Source organism: Atheta coriaria, unplaced genomic scaffold (assembly GCF_025399875.1).
Source record: "Atheta coriaria isolate IRGN ID8LTWV9N9 unplaced genomic scaffold, Caltech_Dcor_3.1 hic_scaffold_1_pilon, whole genome shotgun sequence".
Lineage (NCBI taxonomy): Eukaryota > Metazoa > Arthropoda > Insecta > Coleoptera > Staphylinidae > Dalotia > Dalotia coriaria.
In genome coordinates, this window is record NW_027045443.1 from 210074 (window position 1) to 225527 (window position 15454).

The window sequence follows — 15454 nt, forward strand, 5'->3', positions numbered from 1 at the left end:
TACAAATGATGCAACGTTCAAATCTACCTTGTGTAATCTTTTATTGTTAATATGTTGGCTCCTTTTGGGGTTTGTATATTATAATTGGTTATATTGAGTTATATAGGTGCCAATGGTAATCTCGTCTGGGGTCCGACCGTTATGGTAACTGGTATTTTTTAGGTGACTACAATGGTAATGAACATCGAATGATAATTTTCCTTCTTACGTTGCTTCAACGTAGGCAGCCCAATATGCGCCGCCAGCCAAATGATACACGGCGCGCGCCTCCCGATGTGATACAATCAAATTTGTAGCCACAATAAATTCATGCAGGATTCTTCGATTAGCTTATTGTTTTTTTAGTTACGTACTCTTGGATACAGCCGTTACTGTACAGAATCTTAATTAATTTACAAAGAACGCTTCTTCTTCCTAAAAAAGAAGACAGTGCAAAATAAGTGGGCAATAAAAAAGTACTAAAAGTATGCATTGCGCGTTATCACTATCGGAAATGTCTGAAAGAAGCGGAAACGCCGGGGGGACGCCGGCCGTTTCCGGCGAAGAATGTTTAAGAAGAAGAGAGTGTTAGTCACATTGAAAAGAAGAGGGAAAAGAGGGTGGCAATTACTTTTCCTTCTTGACGTTGCCGGCTGAGGTGGCAGGAGGAGGTGGTGATGCCCTGCTCATTTCAGCAACGGAGCTAGCCGGCATGATAACCACCACCTCCTTCTCGCCACGCAACGCTTTGTTAAGCTTCTCGCCAGTGACATAGAGGCCGAGCACCAGGCCCAGACAGCCGATGATGAAGGCAATCTTCAACGGCCACGAGAGCACGTGCAGAATTGGGTACACCCAGACGCCGGTGGCGCTGTAGATGACAAACAGCCAGATCAGATAGGAAACCATCACGCTCAGCAGGATCTTCACGTTGCGTGCGCGTGGCTCGTACGCGTAGGACGTGGTGATGAATTCAATCAGCATAAAGACGACGATGTTCGTATGCATGCAGTGGTTGAGCCACACCGGGAAGAAAACGTCCATGGCTTTCGGTAGGATCAACTCCCGATCGACCAGGTAGATGGCCCAGAAGGTCACACCGACAAACATCGCCAATGGGTATGCGAGCGACACCATAATCTAACAGAAGTTTCGCAGGTTTATTATTACATCGTTTTATTGGCTATTATTCAACAAGAAATGAAGATGTGCTACATTCGGGTACCATGTACCCGAAACCTCAATTCGTGTTGCATTACGTAAAAAAATGCAAAACTTGCTTTTGCTCAACATGCATGCATGGCGTGTGAAATTCGAAAAACAACATTCACTGATTGCTATTATTGTTTGCTTATCTATGTAATGACTTACTCGGTTCTGCAGGCGGCGTAAAACATGACTCTGGTCATCTTTGGCGACCAGATCAGCGAGCACGCAAATGCCGAAGAAAACAGCCTGCAATACCTGTGCAAACAAACAAAAAAATCACAAATTAACACCCTGTATGTTAATTTATTTCTATTTGCATAAAATCACAGACGCGCGGGGAACGTTCGCAGTGTAATTTACAATTCATTATATGAAAAGTATTACGGTGACGGTTTGTAAACACCCAAGGTTATCATAGTTTCCAAGTTTTCAAGTGAGAGGTACACCAATAGATTGCATCAATTAAACGCAATTACTTAACAAGTTTTCAAGTACTCCTCAGGTGGAATTTGATAATTTGATAGGATTGAGGTTATTGGGAGCCACAGCAGGAAAACAATTTGCTTGTTTGTTTGTGTGTACTGACCACGTCCCAGAACGTGAGGTATTTAAATTTGTACGGCCGGAACCACGGCACCACACTGTTGTCATCGATGTCGTGCGGCGGGAAGATGTAAAACCAGTCGTAGTACAGCGTGAAGAGGAAGTGCGTCAGCGCCAGGGAGCGCAGCAGGAATCGCCACATCTTCCAATATGATGATATAGGTATATCGATCTTGCGCGATGCACGCCGAAAGATGAACGGGAGCGCACTGGGAGGACGACGCGCGACGCTATGTGCGAGACAACGCGCGCATTTGTACCAAGCGATAAGGCGTAATCAGAAAGCGAGAACTCGCCGGTCGGCTGCGATCTGCCGACCAGCAAGCTGGGCCGACAATCGCACTCCTGCTAGCTGTGTAGTGGCACTTGGTGGCATTAGAGTACCACTACTGCCACCTAACGTCCTACAACGAAGAGCAGCAGGCAGCCGACCGTTACCTGCAAACCGCGCGCGCTGCATGAATTCAAAATGCAGGAAATTCGATGACCTCGGATGTTAAGGTCCACATGAATAAAAAATCAACTTCCTAAATGCCCTGTATCTAATTAAAATTAAATATCCATGTGTTCGATACTTGTACGGCAAGTCAAATCATATAGTTAAAGTTTATAAACTTAGAATAAAAACATAAAGCCAACGACATTGGACCCATATCAGAATGAAAACATTTAGTTTAGTTGACGAATGAACTTTGCGCGATAAATGCGTCGGAATAATTCCATCCTATCAAGTAGACGTCCTTTGAGCCTGCACGCACTACCCGCTCTCCTCATCTAGCACAATCGCTAATGAATGACGATTATAGTGAATGAGATACCGAAACGAACAAATACATATTTTACATTTTCATTATTAATTTCCGCTGCCGCCCGCCCGGCCCCCTTATTCCCCACGCCTGCTGCTCGGCGCGACGTCATTAGCGTTATTACTGCTTTTACTCAATTTTACTTATTACGATTACAGCAAGTGCTTTGTCCTCGGCATCGGCAGTTGACACTTTTAATTGCTGCCGGGTCACGAGGAGTTTAGGGGGCGGTGTTTCGTAGGCATGAAGTTTCGATACTCCTTCGATTGTTACCAACTTTCCACTAGTTTTTATTTTATTTATTTTTGTGTTTCTTTAATGTTGAGTTCGGCGAAACACGTTACGAAGACAATTTTCATTAAATGTGATATTTTCTGTCGTCTTTCTGCGAAAAGCTTCTTGCTCCGGCAAGTATTAAAAATCTCCCGAATGAAAATGAACATGCAACAACGAAAAAATAAAGCAAAAGATTGTTTTCTTTGTGCTTCTCGTTAAAATTTCGTGTGTTTAGCTAATCTTTCACATCTGCGAGGAGTGGATGTGACGTTAAGTTGTAGAATTTCTCTACAACGCATGATGATCCAGTTCGTTACGATGACAATGGTAACCGGCGCGTGCCTTCTTCAAGTCTGCTGCCGGAAGCCCGCTTTGGGGACAAAAGTGTTGAATTCACTAGGGGGACTTTTGCAAAGTTGCAATGCACATTCGCGAAATGTGACAAGTACGCACATACACATCACAAGCGGCATAAAATAAAATGTGTCTACCTCATAAAAATATCCATCGGCACGTTGTATTTTTATGGCGAAACACTTAAAACTTGCATCGCCGATGATACCTATGCCAATTATATTTGCATACGTATCAATTGAATCGCGCGAATTGCCAATTGAAACAAAATGTACTTGACTTTGATATGCAAACATGACACAATACGATGTAATGAGAAAGCTGCCGTCAATTTTCGTTCTTTGATTTTATATTTTATATTAATGCTGTCGCTCAACGGCACACAATTATTTTCTCAGGATATTTTTAGAAACATTGAAGTCATATGCACTAACAACTAGATAATTAGTATGCGTCGGAGAATATATGTTTAGTTTAATTGCATCACTGCATGTGTTTTCAAGGTTACCGCAATCTGCGGGCCCAAATTGATTGGATTTTGGTTTTGAAAATGCCCAAAAATATACGAGATATGAATGAATGAATGAGGAATGGTAATACTTACAAAATTCCAGTAAGTCAGGAAGCGCCAGCGGGTCTCGAAGATCGTGCCCCCCGATTTGGGCACCAGACGCGCCAGATTATCGTAGTGGAATTCGTACACAAGGGTGCCCGCATAGATAAGAAAAATGGGCATGTGCAATTTCAAATCCCCCACTTTCGGCATGTCGGCGATTGCGAAGAATTTGAAGATTTGATTTCGAATTGATTTCGCACTGCCTGCGCGAATGAATGCAACTGAAAATTTCGAAGGTGGAGGCTGCTGCAAAAAGCGACAAGGTTTGTTTGGCACTGACACTGACAAGCCGAAAAGTTGCTCGTTGTTGACGTGCCGGACGCACACGATAAGCGTGATAAATGCGCGTCGCGACCCGATGACTCTCCGCGATACTCGTCCGCTCGCAACTATTGCGCGCGATCTAGTCGCAATCGGTGTTAGCAACGAGTTGGGGGGCGGCCGAATTGCGAATAGCCCCGCCGGTGGCGGTGGCGACGGCTGCTGGTGCACGCGTCGTGCCCGGCGAATGAATATCTTGCAGTGGGATGTCTTGCCTACTTCCGCAAACCGGCAAATCGTAGAAGAAAAAAAAACGCGCGTTTTTTTTATTTTGCGAATGTCAACAAAACGCAGAAAAAACTTACTTACTTGCACATTACACGCGTGTGTAATGTGTGAATTGTTTGCTCGTTGTAATACGCAAGTCATTTAGAAACATATTAATAACATATTAATTTTTAACGAAATTTAGATAAAATTTTGTGTGAAAAACTTGCGTCTGCGAAATCTCGTACCAAAAATAACTAAAATAATAGTTGGCGACATTAATGGAAATGCAATATTCAGCATTTTTCCTATTTCAGAAATAAAATATTAAACTGCATTCGGTACACAGTTTAAATATAAACTAAATCTCTCGCCCGGCAAGACCCGGGCATCAGGAGGAGCGCGTACTGAAAGGAAAATAAATCCTGAACAATAACAACCTTTGTCCAGTCCGTAAACAAGCAGCTTAGAACGGAGAATTTCATATTTTTCGATTCGATATTTGCTATAGGCAACTCAATGCACAGTTTTGTGGTTTTCGGTGCGCAAAAAAGTTTTTATTGCTTTCCCTTTGTGATCGGCAAACTCGCAATTAGTGCGGTACGCACAAAACACGAGTGGTTACATTATGTAAGCGATGCCTGGCACGTTTGTGATGCAATAAAATTACTGGATAATTGCGTCTGCAACGCGAAAAAAAAAAAACAGCCTACAACACAACAACAACGACCGACGACGGCGAAAATCGCGTGAATACGATTTTTTGAAAGTTAAGCCTCGCATATTTCGCAAGCCGGGCGCAAGGATGATCAAATTTACCGGGAATTTCCGGGTGAATCCAGCACAATGCAGCAACGCATTAATATGCACATTGTTTCCGCGGAGTTAAGCCGTGAGTTAAGTCGAATTGCGCGAATTTCCGCTTGCAGATGATGCGTTTAGTCTGTAGCCAAACTGGCGTAACAGATCCGTAATTCAATGCAAATGCAGTAGATCTGCTCCAAATATGAAGGCGCTGCAAAGCGGCGCACCGAGATGCGTTATTGTTTTCGTGCGTGATTCGGATTTGGATGCCTCTGAGCAGCGACGGCTGCAAGCGGCAGGAAAGTTGTCCAGCATGCAAAGCACCGCTATACGCGCAGGTGAAATGGAAACGAGGTGTCCATATGCCGATATCGCCATGGATGCCGCTACGTCCATGGTAACGTCCGCCCAGCCGGTAATGAGTCATCGTGGCGCAAAAGGTGAAGTGAGTTCCAAGGTAACCAGGGCAGGATTTAATTTTTTTTTTGATAAATTTAGGGTACCATCAATAAAAAATGGTCCCTAATGGGTACCCACGCCATCTATCGGAAAAAATACGCATTTTTTTTGTCGTGGATTCAAAAAAACACTTGAAATAATTCATGTGTAGGCGCAATAGTCCGGTACTGGCGATGGTAAACTGGGGCCGAGGTGGTGGTAGAGGTAGCAGGAGGGCCCGCAGTGCTGCAGGTAAACAGCTCGCGAGGAGTTGCGGCGCTGAAGGCTGCCAGACTCAACCGCGAGGCCATTCGTTCGACGCGCACAACACTCCGCGGCTTCGCGTTCGTTTCGGCGGCGTTTTTTTTTTTATTTTCTATACACATTTTAGTTCAATGACGCTGGCGGGCAGCGGCGACATATCCAATAAGACCTGCTGCTGCAGCGAAATCATCGCCACAATGCTCTGCATTTGAAGCGTCGTCCGTGCGCGGCCCACGTCGACTAAAACTGGATTAGTAATTGTGCAAATATCGATTTATTGTCGCGTTGCACCCACCATTGAGTCACACGCAACAACTCAACAAACAAGTGTGTTTGCATATTTGAAATAATTGTCAGCGCTGCTGCAAAGACGGGGAATATTTTCGCCGGCCGCCCCGGATCAACAGTGATACTGCAACGGAACATTTCATCACGTTGAGCCACCGGAACCAATCGAATGCTCGCCGCTATCGTCGAGCTGCGGCGGCTTAATTAGCACACCGGTTGCGTTCCGCGGAAAACTGCTAGTGACGCCGCAAATTATCGATTTGGTCGGCTTCGTGCGCTAACAATTTCGACAAACCGTCGCCGGCGAACTTAGACACACACATTTCGCACATCACAGGTTAGTTATACTCGAATAATATTCATTTTCGGCCACGAAAATCCAAACACTCTGTATGTCTTCGCTAATTTGTACCTCATGCATGTAAGCAGTGACAATTATCAATTAATTAGTCCAGTCGTTAATTTTTCATGCACGCCGCCTGTCTTCTTCGTCTACAATCGCTTGATAATTACGTAATTAAAGCCTAATTAAACCGAAATTTATTATTTGAGGCAGGTGCTGACGCCGGCCTTGCTCTTTGATTCGCACATCCGTGTTTAATCCATCGCCGAATGTTTAATGAATACACATACGTATTACCGACAGAATGTTTATTGTTTGCACTGAATCCAGACACTGTTAACGCGACTGTCTTCAAAACAACCGTAAAAATACCACAGTACCATGTATTCGGAAATTGTCGATGTGTTATTGTCGGGATCGGGTTGAACGAATGCAAATGAGGCCGCTGCATCTGATAAGGAACTATAATTAGTAATATTAATGATAAAATGCGCTTGGAGTGTCCGTAATAATATTGAATATATTTCCGGCGAGTTGGTTGCAGGCGCAGTCTGCACTCGGCGCGCAAACAATCGAATAATCAAAAACATTTTTATCGGAGCGTATGAGCGCGCGCGCTCATTAAACCAGACGCCGGCCGCCGTACGTGCGTGTATTGTTCGTGCGTTGCTACCGCGCATTGTTCGCGTCGTCCTGCACAGCCGAAAGTAAACAAAGTAGACGGATGAATTTGATATGCGCGCATACGAGCCGGCCGCCAATAAATAGGCATTGTTCGATTTCAATCCGGTGCCGGACGAGACGTGCGCCGGAGGAACAGCTCGTGACGAATTGTAATCAATCGCGGCCAACAATGGCGTATTCATTTTTTAAATTTAATTACGCGCACGAGTGCTGCATGTCCGATGACGTAACAGCGACGCCATTACGCACCGGTTCAAAAAAGCACCAATGGCGTAACACTATCATCAAAAACCCCTTCCTCCGGATAAAACCCGGATAAAAATATTTTTAATAATAATATTAATAAACTGGTCTTTTAGGCCCTTTCCCACCCTGATAATCCACTGCTACGCCACTGGTTCGCACTTTTAATAACAAATGAAATCATGTTTCAACACAAAAAAAATATACGGTGAATATTTACCGATAACAATGAAGTTTATCGCTGTAAGCGAGAATGTTTAGAAAATACGCGCTTTGCATACATTATTATAATATTTCCGAAAACATTTGAGCATCGCATTACAAATGTTCGTCAAAGGCGACCCGAGTTAACGGCTTCACCAGTTAATTACTGCTATTTGTTCACTGTCCTGATGTTACTCTTGATGCTTCGGTGACTTCAGCTACTGTTCAATTATCGTTTATTGTTACAATATGCAGATGTGCATCAACCGTTTGAAAGAAACCGTGAAACAGATGATCTTTCTGTTTTAGCAATGGCGGAATACCTGGAGTTCGACTGGAAAACCAGCATGATTTCACATGATGTCCACATTCTTTCCATTGGGGACCTGAGGAAGCCCAAAGTGGATAAAGCAAGATCCGTTGAAGATCTGCGGAGTTTCATTCAACATGGTACCGATGAACAATTGAAGACCAACATGCAGCAGGATGATGCCACCCTGTTGCGTTTTCTCTACGCACGCAATTTCAATGTCCCTGATGCTTACCTTCTGATGCAGAACTGCTACTGGTACCGTCAACGCAACCCTAGTCTTTTCGCGGACCTGGTACCCAGCGCGCCTGATGTACGCAAAGCCTTTGAAAATGTCCTCCCTGGAGTCCTGGGTGCACGAGATCGTCGAGGTCGTACCGTGCTTATCCTCTACGCCACCAATTGGGACTGTAGCTATGGTCTAGCAAGTGTCTACCGAGCACTTCTAGTAGCTCTGGAATTACTCATCGCTGATGTCCAAAACCAAGCAAATGGATTGGTAGTGGTTGTGGACTGGACGGAGTTCTCCCTGCGTCAAACCGCGAATCTCAAACCCTCGATGCTGAAGCTAATGATCGAAGGGTTGCAGGACTGCTTCCCGGCGCGTTTCAAAGGCGTGCATTTCATTGGTCAGCCATGGTATGTGGATGCAGCGCTCACCGTCATCAAACCCTTCCTCAAGGATAAAATCAAGGAAAGGATTTATGTGCATGGGAACAATCTGAGCACCCTTCATGATTACCTGCCGAAGGACATCCTACCAACTGAACTGGGAGGTGATCTCGCCACCTACAATCCAGAGGTGTGGATCAAGAGCATACAGCCGAAGATGGGCACCTAATCACGTGACTCACCACATCGCGCGCATCACTATCTAATCTCATTTCATACTTCAATATTGCTTTTAACGACGAAGGCGATTCGTTGCGAACGTGCTCTGTGATGAAAATACTGCGAAATTTCTGCATTTGGATAGTATTATTAATTAGTTTTAGGATGGGAGTTATTTAATAACGAACTGATTCTGGTTGCGAAATTATTATTAAATGTAAATACGCATCGAGTATTTTGTATTGAAATTTACCTACGTGTAGACTGCTTTTGATATGTGTATTTTACCTGTTACACAATGAGTCTTCAATGACTGCCTTACGGTGACAATAAATCATACAAATAAGTGACCAACAAACTTTTAATTAACGCAATTTACCACTTCGCTCCGCCCACGTTGAGCATTGTGTTGCTCAACTATAGGCAACCGAAATAACTCGTATGAATACAGTTAGTCTACGTAACTACACTGAAAATAAGCCGGCTTTGCGTTGTGAGTGCGCGATCGCATCAGCGGTTTCTCGCCGTTGCGTCACAAGCGCGCGCATAGCGTGAATCCACGTAGTAGCAGCGCGCGCTCGAAGCGACTTAAGTCGCCGTGGGGCACACAGACCTGGTGGACGTAATCGACGCGTGCAAACAATCAGTCGCGAGTGCAACACGGTGCCACGCGGACTTTCTCAACTCCTCGGAAAACTTTTTTGCCTGTCGATTTAAGCAACATGAAGTTATACGCGTTTTCTAGGACATTCGCGTACTTCTAAAGTAAATCAAAGGGAAAGTAAACGTCGATTCGAGATAAGAAAAATTATCTTGACATGCCCGTGAAGTATTTTATGCGTGTGAATATGTGAACTCAGAATGTACAATTCGGAAAACTAATCCATTCCATCAAACGAAAAGGTAATGTATAGAAAGTCGTTGGATATTTAAATAGCACACATTCCATTGGAATAATTATAAAGTCATTTATAAATTTATAAAAAATAAAGCACAAATATCAGTGTTTACTAATGCATGCAAAAATAATTTCCGTTGTTTACTTCATGGAATTGCATGCTGTTTTGACATTTACATGCGGCGAGAAGTTGTTGTACACGCCGGTAGCGGTTGTGCAATGTGAATTGCCGAAATCATAAACGTGTTTGAAAATAGTTCTTGCCTTTCTAAAAATATCACGCGTATTCTTTGTTTTTGGCCACACAATTGCAGCCAAATCGCGCGAATTAAAGTCAAGTTAAGCATAACACAACATAAAAATACCGTCGCTTAATGTAAAAATAACTGGAACACATTTTATTGCAAGTAGATGCAGATTGTTCCCATCGCCGCAAACAATACGATTAAAGCACAATTCCTTCATCTTGAAGCGAGATGAAATGACTTAGCGTCCGCCGTTTGGACAATGAGTTTAATCAAGGAAAAATCGATAATATTGTCGAATTGGTCGTGAATCAATGATTCCCAATCAGCATGCGCGTCGGTGGTGTTTGTTCGCGAGCAAATCGCGTGGGCGCGCAATCTCCACCGCGTGTGGAATAAACATCGATTCAGAAAATCCGTTCGTACTCTGGGAACGAAAAAGTTGTAAAAACAACGCGATCCCCAACGAAATTCACGCGCGGCTGCGCTCGGTTGCGGCCGCGTGCGTTTCGAGTTCATCGCGTGGCAACGCAACAACAGCAGAAATCCAAGAACGAAATTACGAGCATAACAATCACGACGACAACTGCAATTACGTACGCTAACTGTACGAGTGTTTTTACAGGGTGTTGGCGAAAAATGGCGGAGGCGAAAAGCACAACATCGCGCATACCGGTGGCATCGCCACTGATGCTGCGCCGTTCGTGGAGTGTGCGCGTCAAGGGAGATCGCACCGATGCGGGGCGAGAGGTGGCGCTGCGGCGGCAGCACTCGTTTACGGCGGCGGCGCCGGGCAGTACGCGGCCGGAGCGGGCCGACGACGGCGGCACCACGACGGGCGCGAGGAGGAACGCCGCGCCGATGGGGGCGCACGCCCCTAACGGCCTCTCGCATCGCACACGCAGCCTGGTAAGTAGTGCTCAAATGTTCACGAAAATTTCCACCCTTGCGAGGGCGCCCTTCCTGCACGTCCTGCGCTCATACCACGCAAACAAGGATCGATCGATCAGCGGCGATCAGTTATGCACTCGGCTGCAACGTGCCACGATCGCTTCACGATACAAATTTTTTTATTGTTTAATACACGGAAGTGGTGCTTTTGTACAAACTTGCTGTCAACATATCACATCAACACGCATTCGGGAAATTTATTGATAGCAGGGGACGCAAATGGTAAGGATGAAAAGCCCTGTATGTCAAAGGTTAAGGTACGGCGTATATAACAGTGAAACCTGTCACAAAACACAAGTTTTTGCTTTCGTTATTAATTTTCAAAGTACCGCAACAATAGGAAACGCTTGTAACTTTTGTTTATTTTGATTAGTTGCACTTCCTGTATATTCATACGTGGCTGACATGTGAGCGCATCACCTGACTCAGTTATCGACTGCGTTTTCTCGTTAAATAGGTCAGTAAAACTCGATTTTTCGATCGGCGTCGAAGATTTTTAATTGCTCGCTTTACGTAACACAAGAAATTCGCAGCGAAACTAGTTTCCGGCTTTCTCCAGCGAACAAAAACTTCAATCTGTGCTCGTTTTTTCCACGTCCGCAAGTAACTAACCTCCCGGAAACGGTTAAATGTTCATTATTAGATTAATACACTCCATCATGCTATTAATCTAATTGGATATCTATTTATAGTTTAATAAATCAGCGTAAAATGCCGTAGATAAATGCAGAAATTAACTACAAATTCAATTAAAACCGCGATTAATTAATATTTTCCGCTAGTTTCTGCGTGAAATGAGTGCAGAAGAAAGTTCCCCATTTGCTAATTCATAATTACACAATTTTGCAATTTGCTAAATTACTGATATCGTGATGGTAATGAATAATGAAGTGGTATGACATGACAATGCAGGCGTAAACAAAACGAATTATGCCGTAGGTAGATAGCACGAAATAAGACATGATAAGCATACCTGGCAAAATGACAAACAAAAAAAAACAACGTGAAAAGTCGATAGTGCGGCCTTGAGTCCACGTAAACGAAATTACGATCATAATATGTAGTGGATGGATGAAGTAAAAGTACGCGTTCCGGCGTTTGTAAACAAATTTCGTGGAATACCAGCGTGGAAAACAGTTAAAAATATAGCTAGGAATGATGGAAGCTAGACAAATCTAACCACAAGATGTAATTTAAATTATCCGTGCGCGAGAAGAGCCCGGTAACACGAAAAAACACATTATTGTTATTAAAGCAATCATACGAGCATTAAGGCGGCGCACATACCATGTCCGACATGGACATCGACGCCGCAAGATGTTTTTGTCTCACCAGCAAGAATTACGTCGAGCATGCGATCAGAATTGCGCGTGTACAGGTAGCGGGTCAACGCATGTCAATCCCAGGAGGCAGAATCAATCATAATTGTGGTCGTGGTGGAGGTGCCTCGACGTGAAGGTCACACCGCTTGTTCCACACCATCAAAATCTAAACGTTTCTAGATTAATTTCGACGTTGAAGTTGTGTGGTACCTTTACAGAGTCTCAATCTGAGCAACACGACATCGTCGCGCTTGGCGCTTCCGCAGGCGACGAGCGCGATGTCCTCACCGCGCACTCCACCCACATCGCCTTCGGAATACGCTCGTTCCCAACAACGGTCACGTGCTACCGACTGGGATGCGGAGAGCATCACCAGCGGAATCAGTGGAATAAGCATGGCGTCCTCCAGCTGTGACCATGCGTCTGTGGCGAGGAATGGTACCACCTTCTCGGGTCGTAGTATGAAGTATGTTTTTCACTGCAGTCAGCATGCAGGACAGACGGGGGAGGATTATCTTACACCTACGCAACGTGCGCAGAGACAGGTGCGTCGGTTGAAGACGCTGCTGCAACAGGCGCAGAGGGATCTGGATAGTCGTGATAGCGATATTGTGAAGCTCACCAAGGAGGTGGTAGAGCTACGGTTGTACAAAGCAGCGCTGAGTTCACCTGAGGAGCGATCCAACTCCAGTGATGCTATCACCGTCAAAGAGAACCAGCTGGATGAGTTGGGAACTGATACACCTGATGGTAACCCAGCTACCAATAGTGAGATGACCAGTTCCTACACGGATTCGGGTCATTATGACGACTATACGAATTCATCAGTGCATTCCAAGGACTCAATGTTGTGTGATGAGTTTAATGGATCGGTAAGTGTCACCTCCAGAATAAAATTTAAAAAAAACTAATAGGAATTATATTACATAGCCTTTCAAGAAGACAAAGAATGAGATGGTCGATAAGGCAACTGTTGCCAACATGTTGCTCCGTGATTTGGAGTGTGAGCATCAGGAGCTGATGTCTGAATATGAAAAGCGGATCCAGAATCTGGTCAAGGCTCATGAGACGGAGAGCCAGGAGGCGCGTCAGAAACACAACGATAAGGTGGATGAACTATTGCAACGAATCGCCGAAATTAATAAGAAGTAAGGCATACCAGATTCTTCATATTTCTGGATTTTTTCAAAACTGTTGCTATTTTTTCAGATATTGGGAAATTGTGCCCGAATTCGAAAATGCCAAAGAGCGAATCCACGAGTTGGAGGTACAGCTCGAGGAAGCCCTGAAGAAACTCGAAGAGCAAGAAGAAAAGCACAAGAAGTCCTACCTGCAGGTCTACGCCCAAGGCAAAGAAGCAGAAAGACTAGACCACGAAAACAAGGTACGTCCTCCCCTCCCAGTTTACCTTAATACCACAATCTGATGAACAACATACTCCCCAGGTAATGGACTTGGCCGTGGTGAATCAAGCACCATCCCGAATATCTGTCCCGGAACTGCTCCAGCAGTTGCAGGTGACCCAGGCGGAGCTCGAGAACATACGCGTAAGTATCCCCCCCACCCAACTGCTACCAATTGTCACGGTGTGACGTGCTCACACACACTTATAACAACGAGTACTGCGTGTGATTGCTTTCGAATTAACCGATCTTGTGTGTGTTGTTATCTCCTCGACCGTCCGAGACATCCCATGTGTGACTAATGACCGTTTTGTAGGACATTGATTACGCGCCTACCGTGTCATCTTGCTCGCCATCTAACAGCTTGAAACCACTGCTCAGTGCAAAAGAGGCTGTGACTTTATGGGTGTTAGGTGCCAGGAAGGTAATGTGTCGCATCCGTATCCTCCTTAAGTAGACACTTACATAGAGAACACTTTTCGCACGTGATTTCTTCACCGTTCTTCATTTTGGTTTTCTTTGTGTTTATAGCCGCACCCGCTTGTAAATTTTACTGGATTTGTTTGAATTTGAAGATTTTTTTCTAGTTTTTTACCCTCAAAAATGCAAAGGTTGTTTATTTTGATGGGATTGATTTTTGCAGGCGATGTACAAGCAAGTAATGGAGGCGAAGCATAAGAAGATTGATCCGGAGATCACGCTGCAGTTCCTCAAGTCGGCCATCTACTACTTCCTGACCGACAAGGAGAACAGCCAGGGTCACCTGCGCGCCATCCAGAGCATCCTCGGCTTCACGCCCAGCGAGATCGCGAATATAGAAAAGGCGCGCACAACTTAGTGCAAATCTTAGGCGGAATTCAATGCATCATGAGACTGGCGTCAATTTTTGATTGTCGCCGCTCGGAATTATGTATTATTAACTAATGTTGTCCATTATTTATACTATATTGTTGAACAATTGTGATTGGCGGCCGGTCTCGGCCAGCGCCTAGCAAAATCAAAGAAACTGAGTCAAAATAGTCATTTACGCGTTAAGTCCACGTGCAAGTTTTACTAACGCATACGCTACACTATTACCGTTTAATTAAGATGTTAGCGATAAGTTCAGGAGTAGGATAACGTGATAAAGGCCTTGCAAATCTGTCCGAACAGTGAGAACAAAGTGTAAAATCGAAATATTTTCATAGTTGATTTTGCTTCACAGGTGCGTACAATGGCGAGAAAACAATAAACGTGAATTACTTATTATTCAACTGAACACTAGGAAGCAGATAGAGAATTCTATTTATTGTCGTACTTAACTAGGCGTATTCTAAGCGAAACATGTGAAGCACCACTTTCACATGATTGTTGTGTAACTGTTGGACTACTTTTGATTCGAGTATTCGAAGTATAATTAGCGTTTATTCGTGATTAGTTCGTAAGTATTTCGCAAACCCGCAAGGAAATCCTTTTTGTAACATATTTTGATGTAAGACTTGGGTCGGAATCGTGCAATATGGACTGAAAATTCAATGAATTGATGCAAGTTGAAACGAATTTCTTGCTATACACATGCATTACTCAATTACGACGCACGAGAATATCTGTTATATGATTTTTTTTAATTATTAGGACACACGTTTTGTTATGTTGCAAATATTATCAACCTACGTTTATCTGTTGTATTGGATATTGGATAAATAGATGACTTATGATGTATTTGATTGAATTCGGAATCCAATTTCATCCGATTTCTACCCACTCCTCCTCCTCCTTCCATCTCTCTTCGGTACCTGTGTTGTGTGTCGGCGCACGTAACATGTTTTGTTTGTAATCACATCGATGATGGACTGCGCGGCGCCAGCTGCGCAGA

General features: G+C 44.2%; 3 protein-coding genes across 6 annotated transcripts; 2 read left to right on the forward strand and 1 right to left on the reverse strand.

The window, feature by feature from the left end:
- Positions 1-317: 317 nt before the first annotated feature.
- LOC135794689 (androgen-induced gene 1 protein-like) lies at positions 318-4251 on the reverse strand. Of its 2 annotated transcripts, none has more exons than XM_065306055.1 (3): positions 3832-4251; positions 1351-1443; positions 318-1119 (listed from the first exon to the last, which is right to left on the reverse strand). In XM_065306055.1, exons 1-3 carry the CDS (start codon positions 3991-3993, stop codon positions 607-609), a joined length of 768 nt encoding a protein of 255 aa, XP_065162127.1. In that variant the 5' UTR covers positions 3994-4251; the 3' UTR covers positions 318-606. The 2 variants fall into 2 exon arrangements, with proteins under 2 accessions (XP_065162127.1, XP_065162136.1); XM_065306064.1 differs by lacking the exon at positions 3832-4251 and adding an exon at positions 1775-2124.
- Positions 4252-5866: 1615 nt separating this feature from the next.
- On the forward strand, positions 5867-9138 carry LOC135792102 (clavesin-2-like). The gene is made up of 2 exons (XM_065302724.1): positions 5867-6502; positions 7949-9138. The coding sequence occupies exon 2, from the start codon at positions 7951-7953 to the stop codon at positions 8788-8790; it is 840 nt and encodes a 279-aa protein (XP_065158796.1). The 5' UTR covers positions 5867-6502; positions 7949-7950; the 3' UTR covers positions 8791-9138.
- Positions 9139-9348: 210 nt separating this feature from the next.
- On the forward strand, positions 9349-15300 carry qtc (GRIP domain-containing protein quick-to-court). 3 transcript variants are annotated; one of them, XM_065305878.1, is made up of 8 exons: positions 9349-9683; positions 10549-10832; positions 12415-13068; positions 13127-13344; positions 13406-13580; positions 13642-13743; positions 13916-14023; positions 14243-15300. In XM_065305878.1, the coding sequence occupies exons 2-8, from the start codon at positions 10563-10565 to the stop codon at positions 14435-14437; spliced, it is 1722 nt and encodes a 573-aa protein (XP_065161950.1). In that variant the 5' UTR covers positions 9349-9683; positions 10549-10562; the 3' UTR covers positions 14438-15300. The 3 variants fall into 3 exon arrangements, with proteins under 3 accessions (XP_065161950.1, XP_065161959.1, XP_065161968.1); XM_065305887.1 differs by lacking the exon at positions 13916-14023; XM_065305896.1 differs by lacking the exons at positions 9349-9683; positions 10549-10832 and adding an exon at positions 10899-11096.
- Positions 15301-15454: the final 154 nt, after the last annotated feature.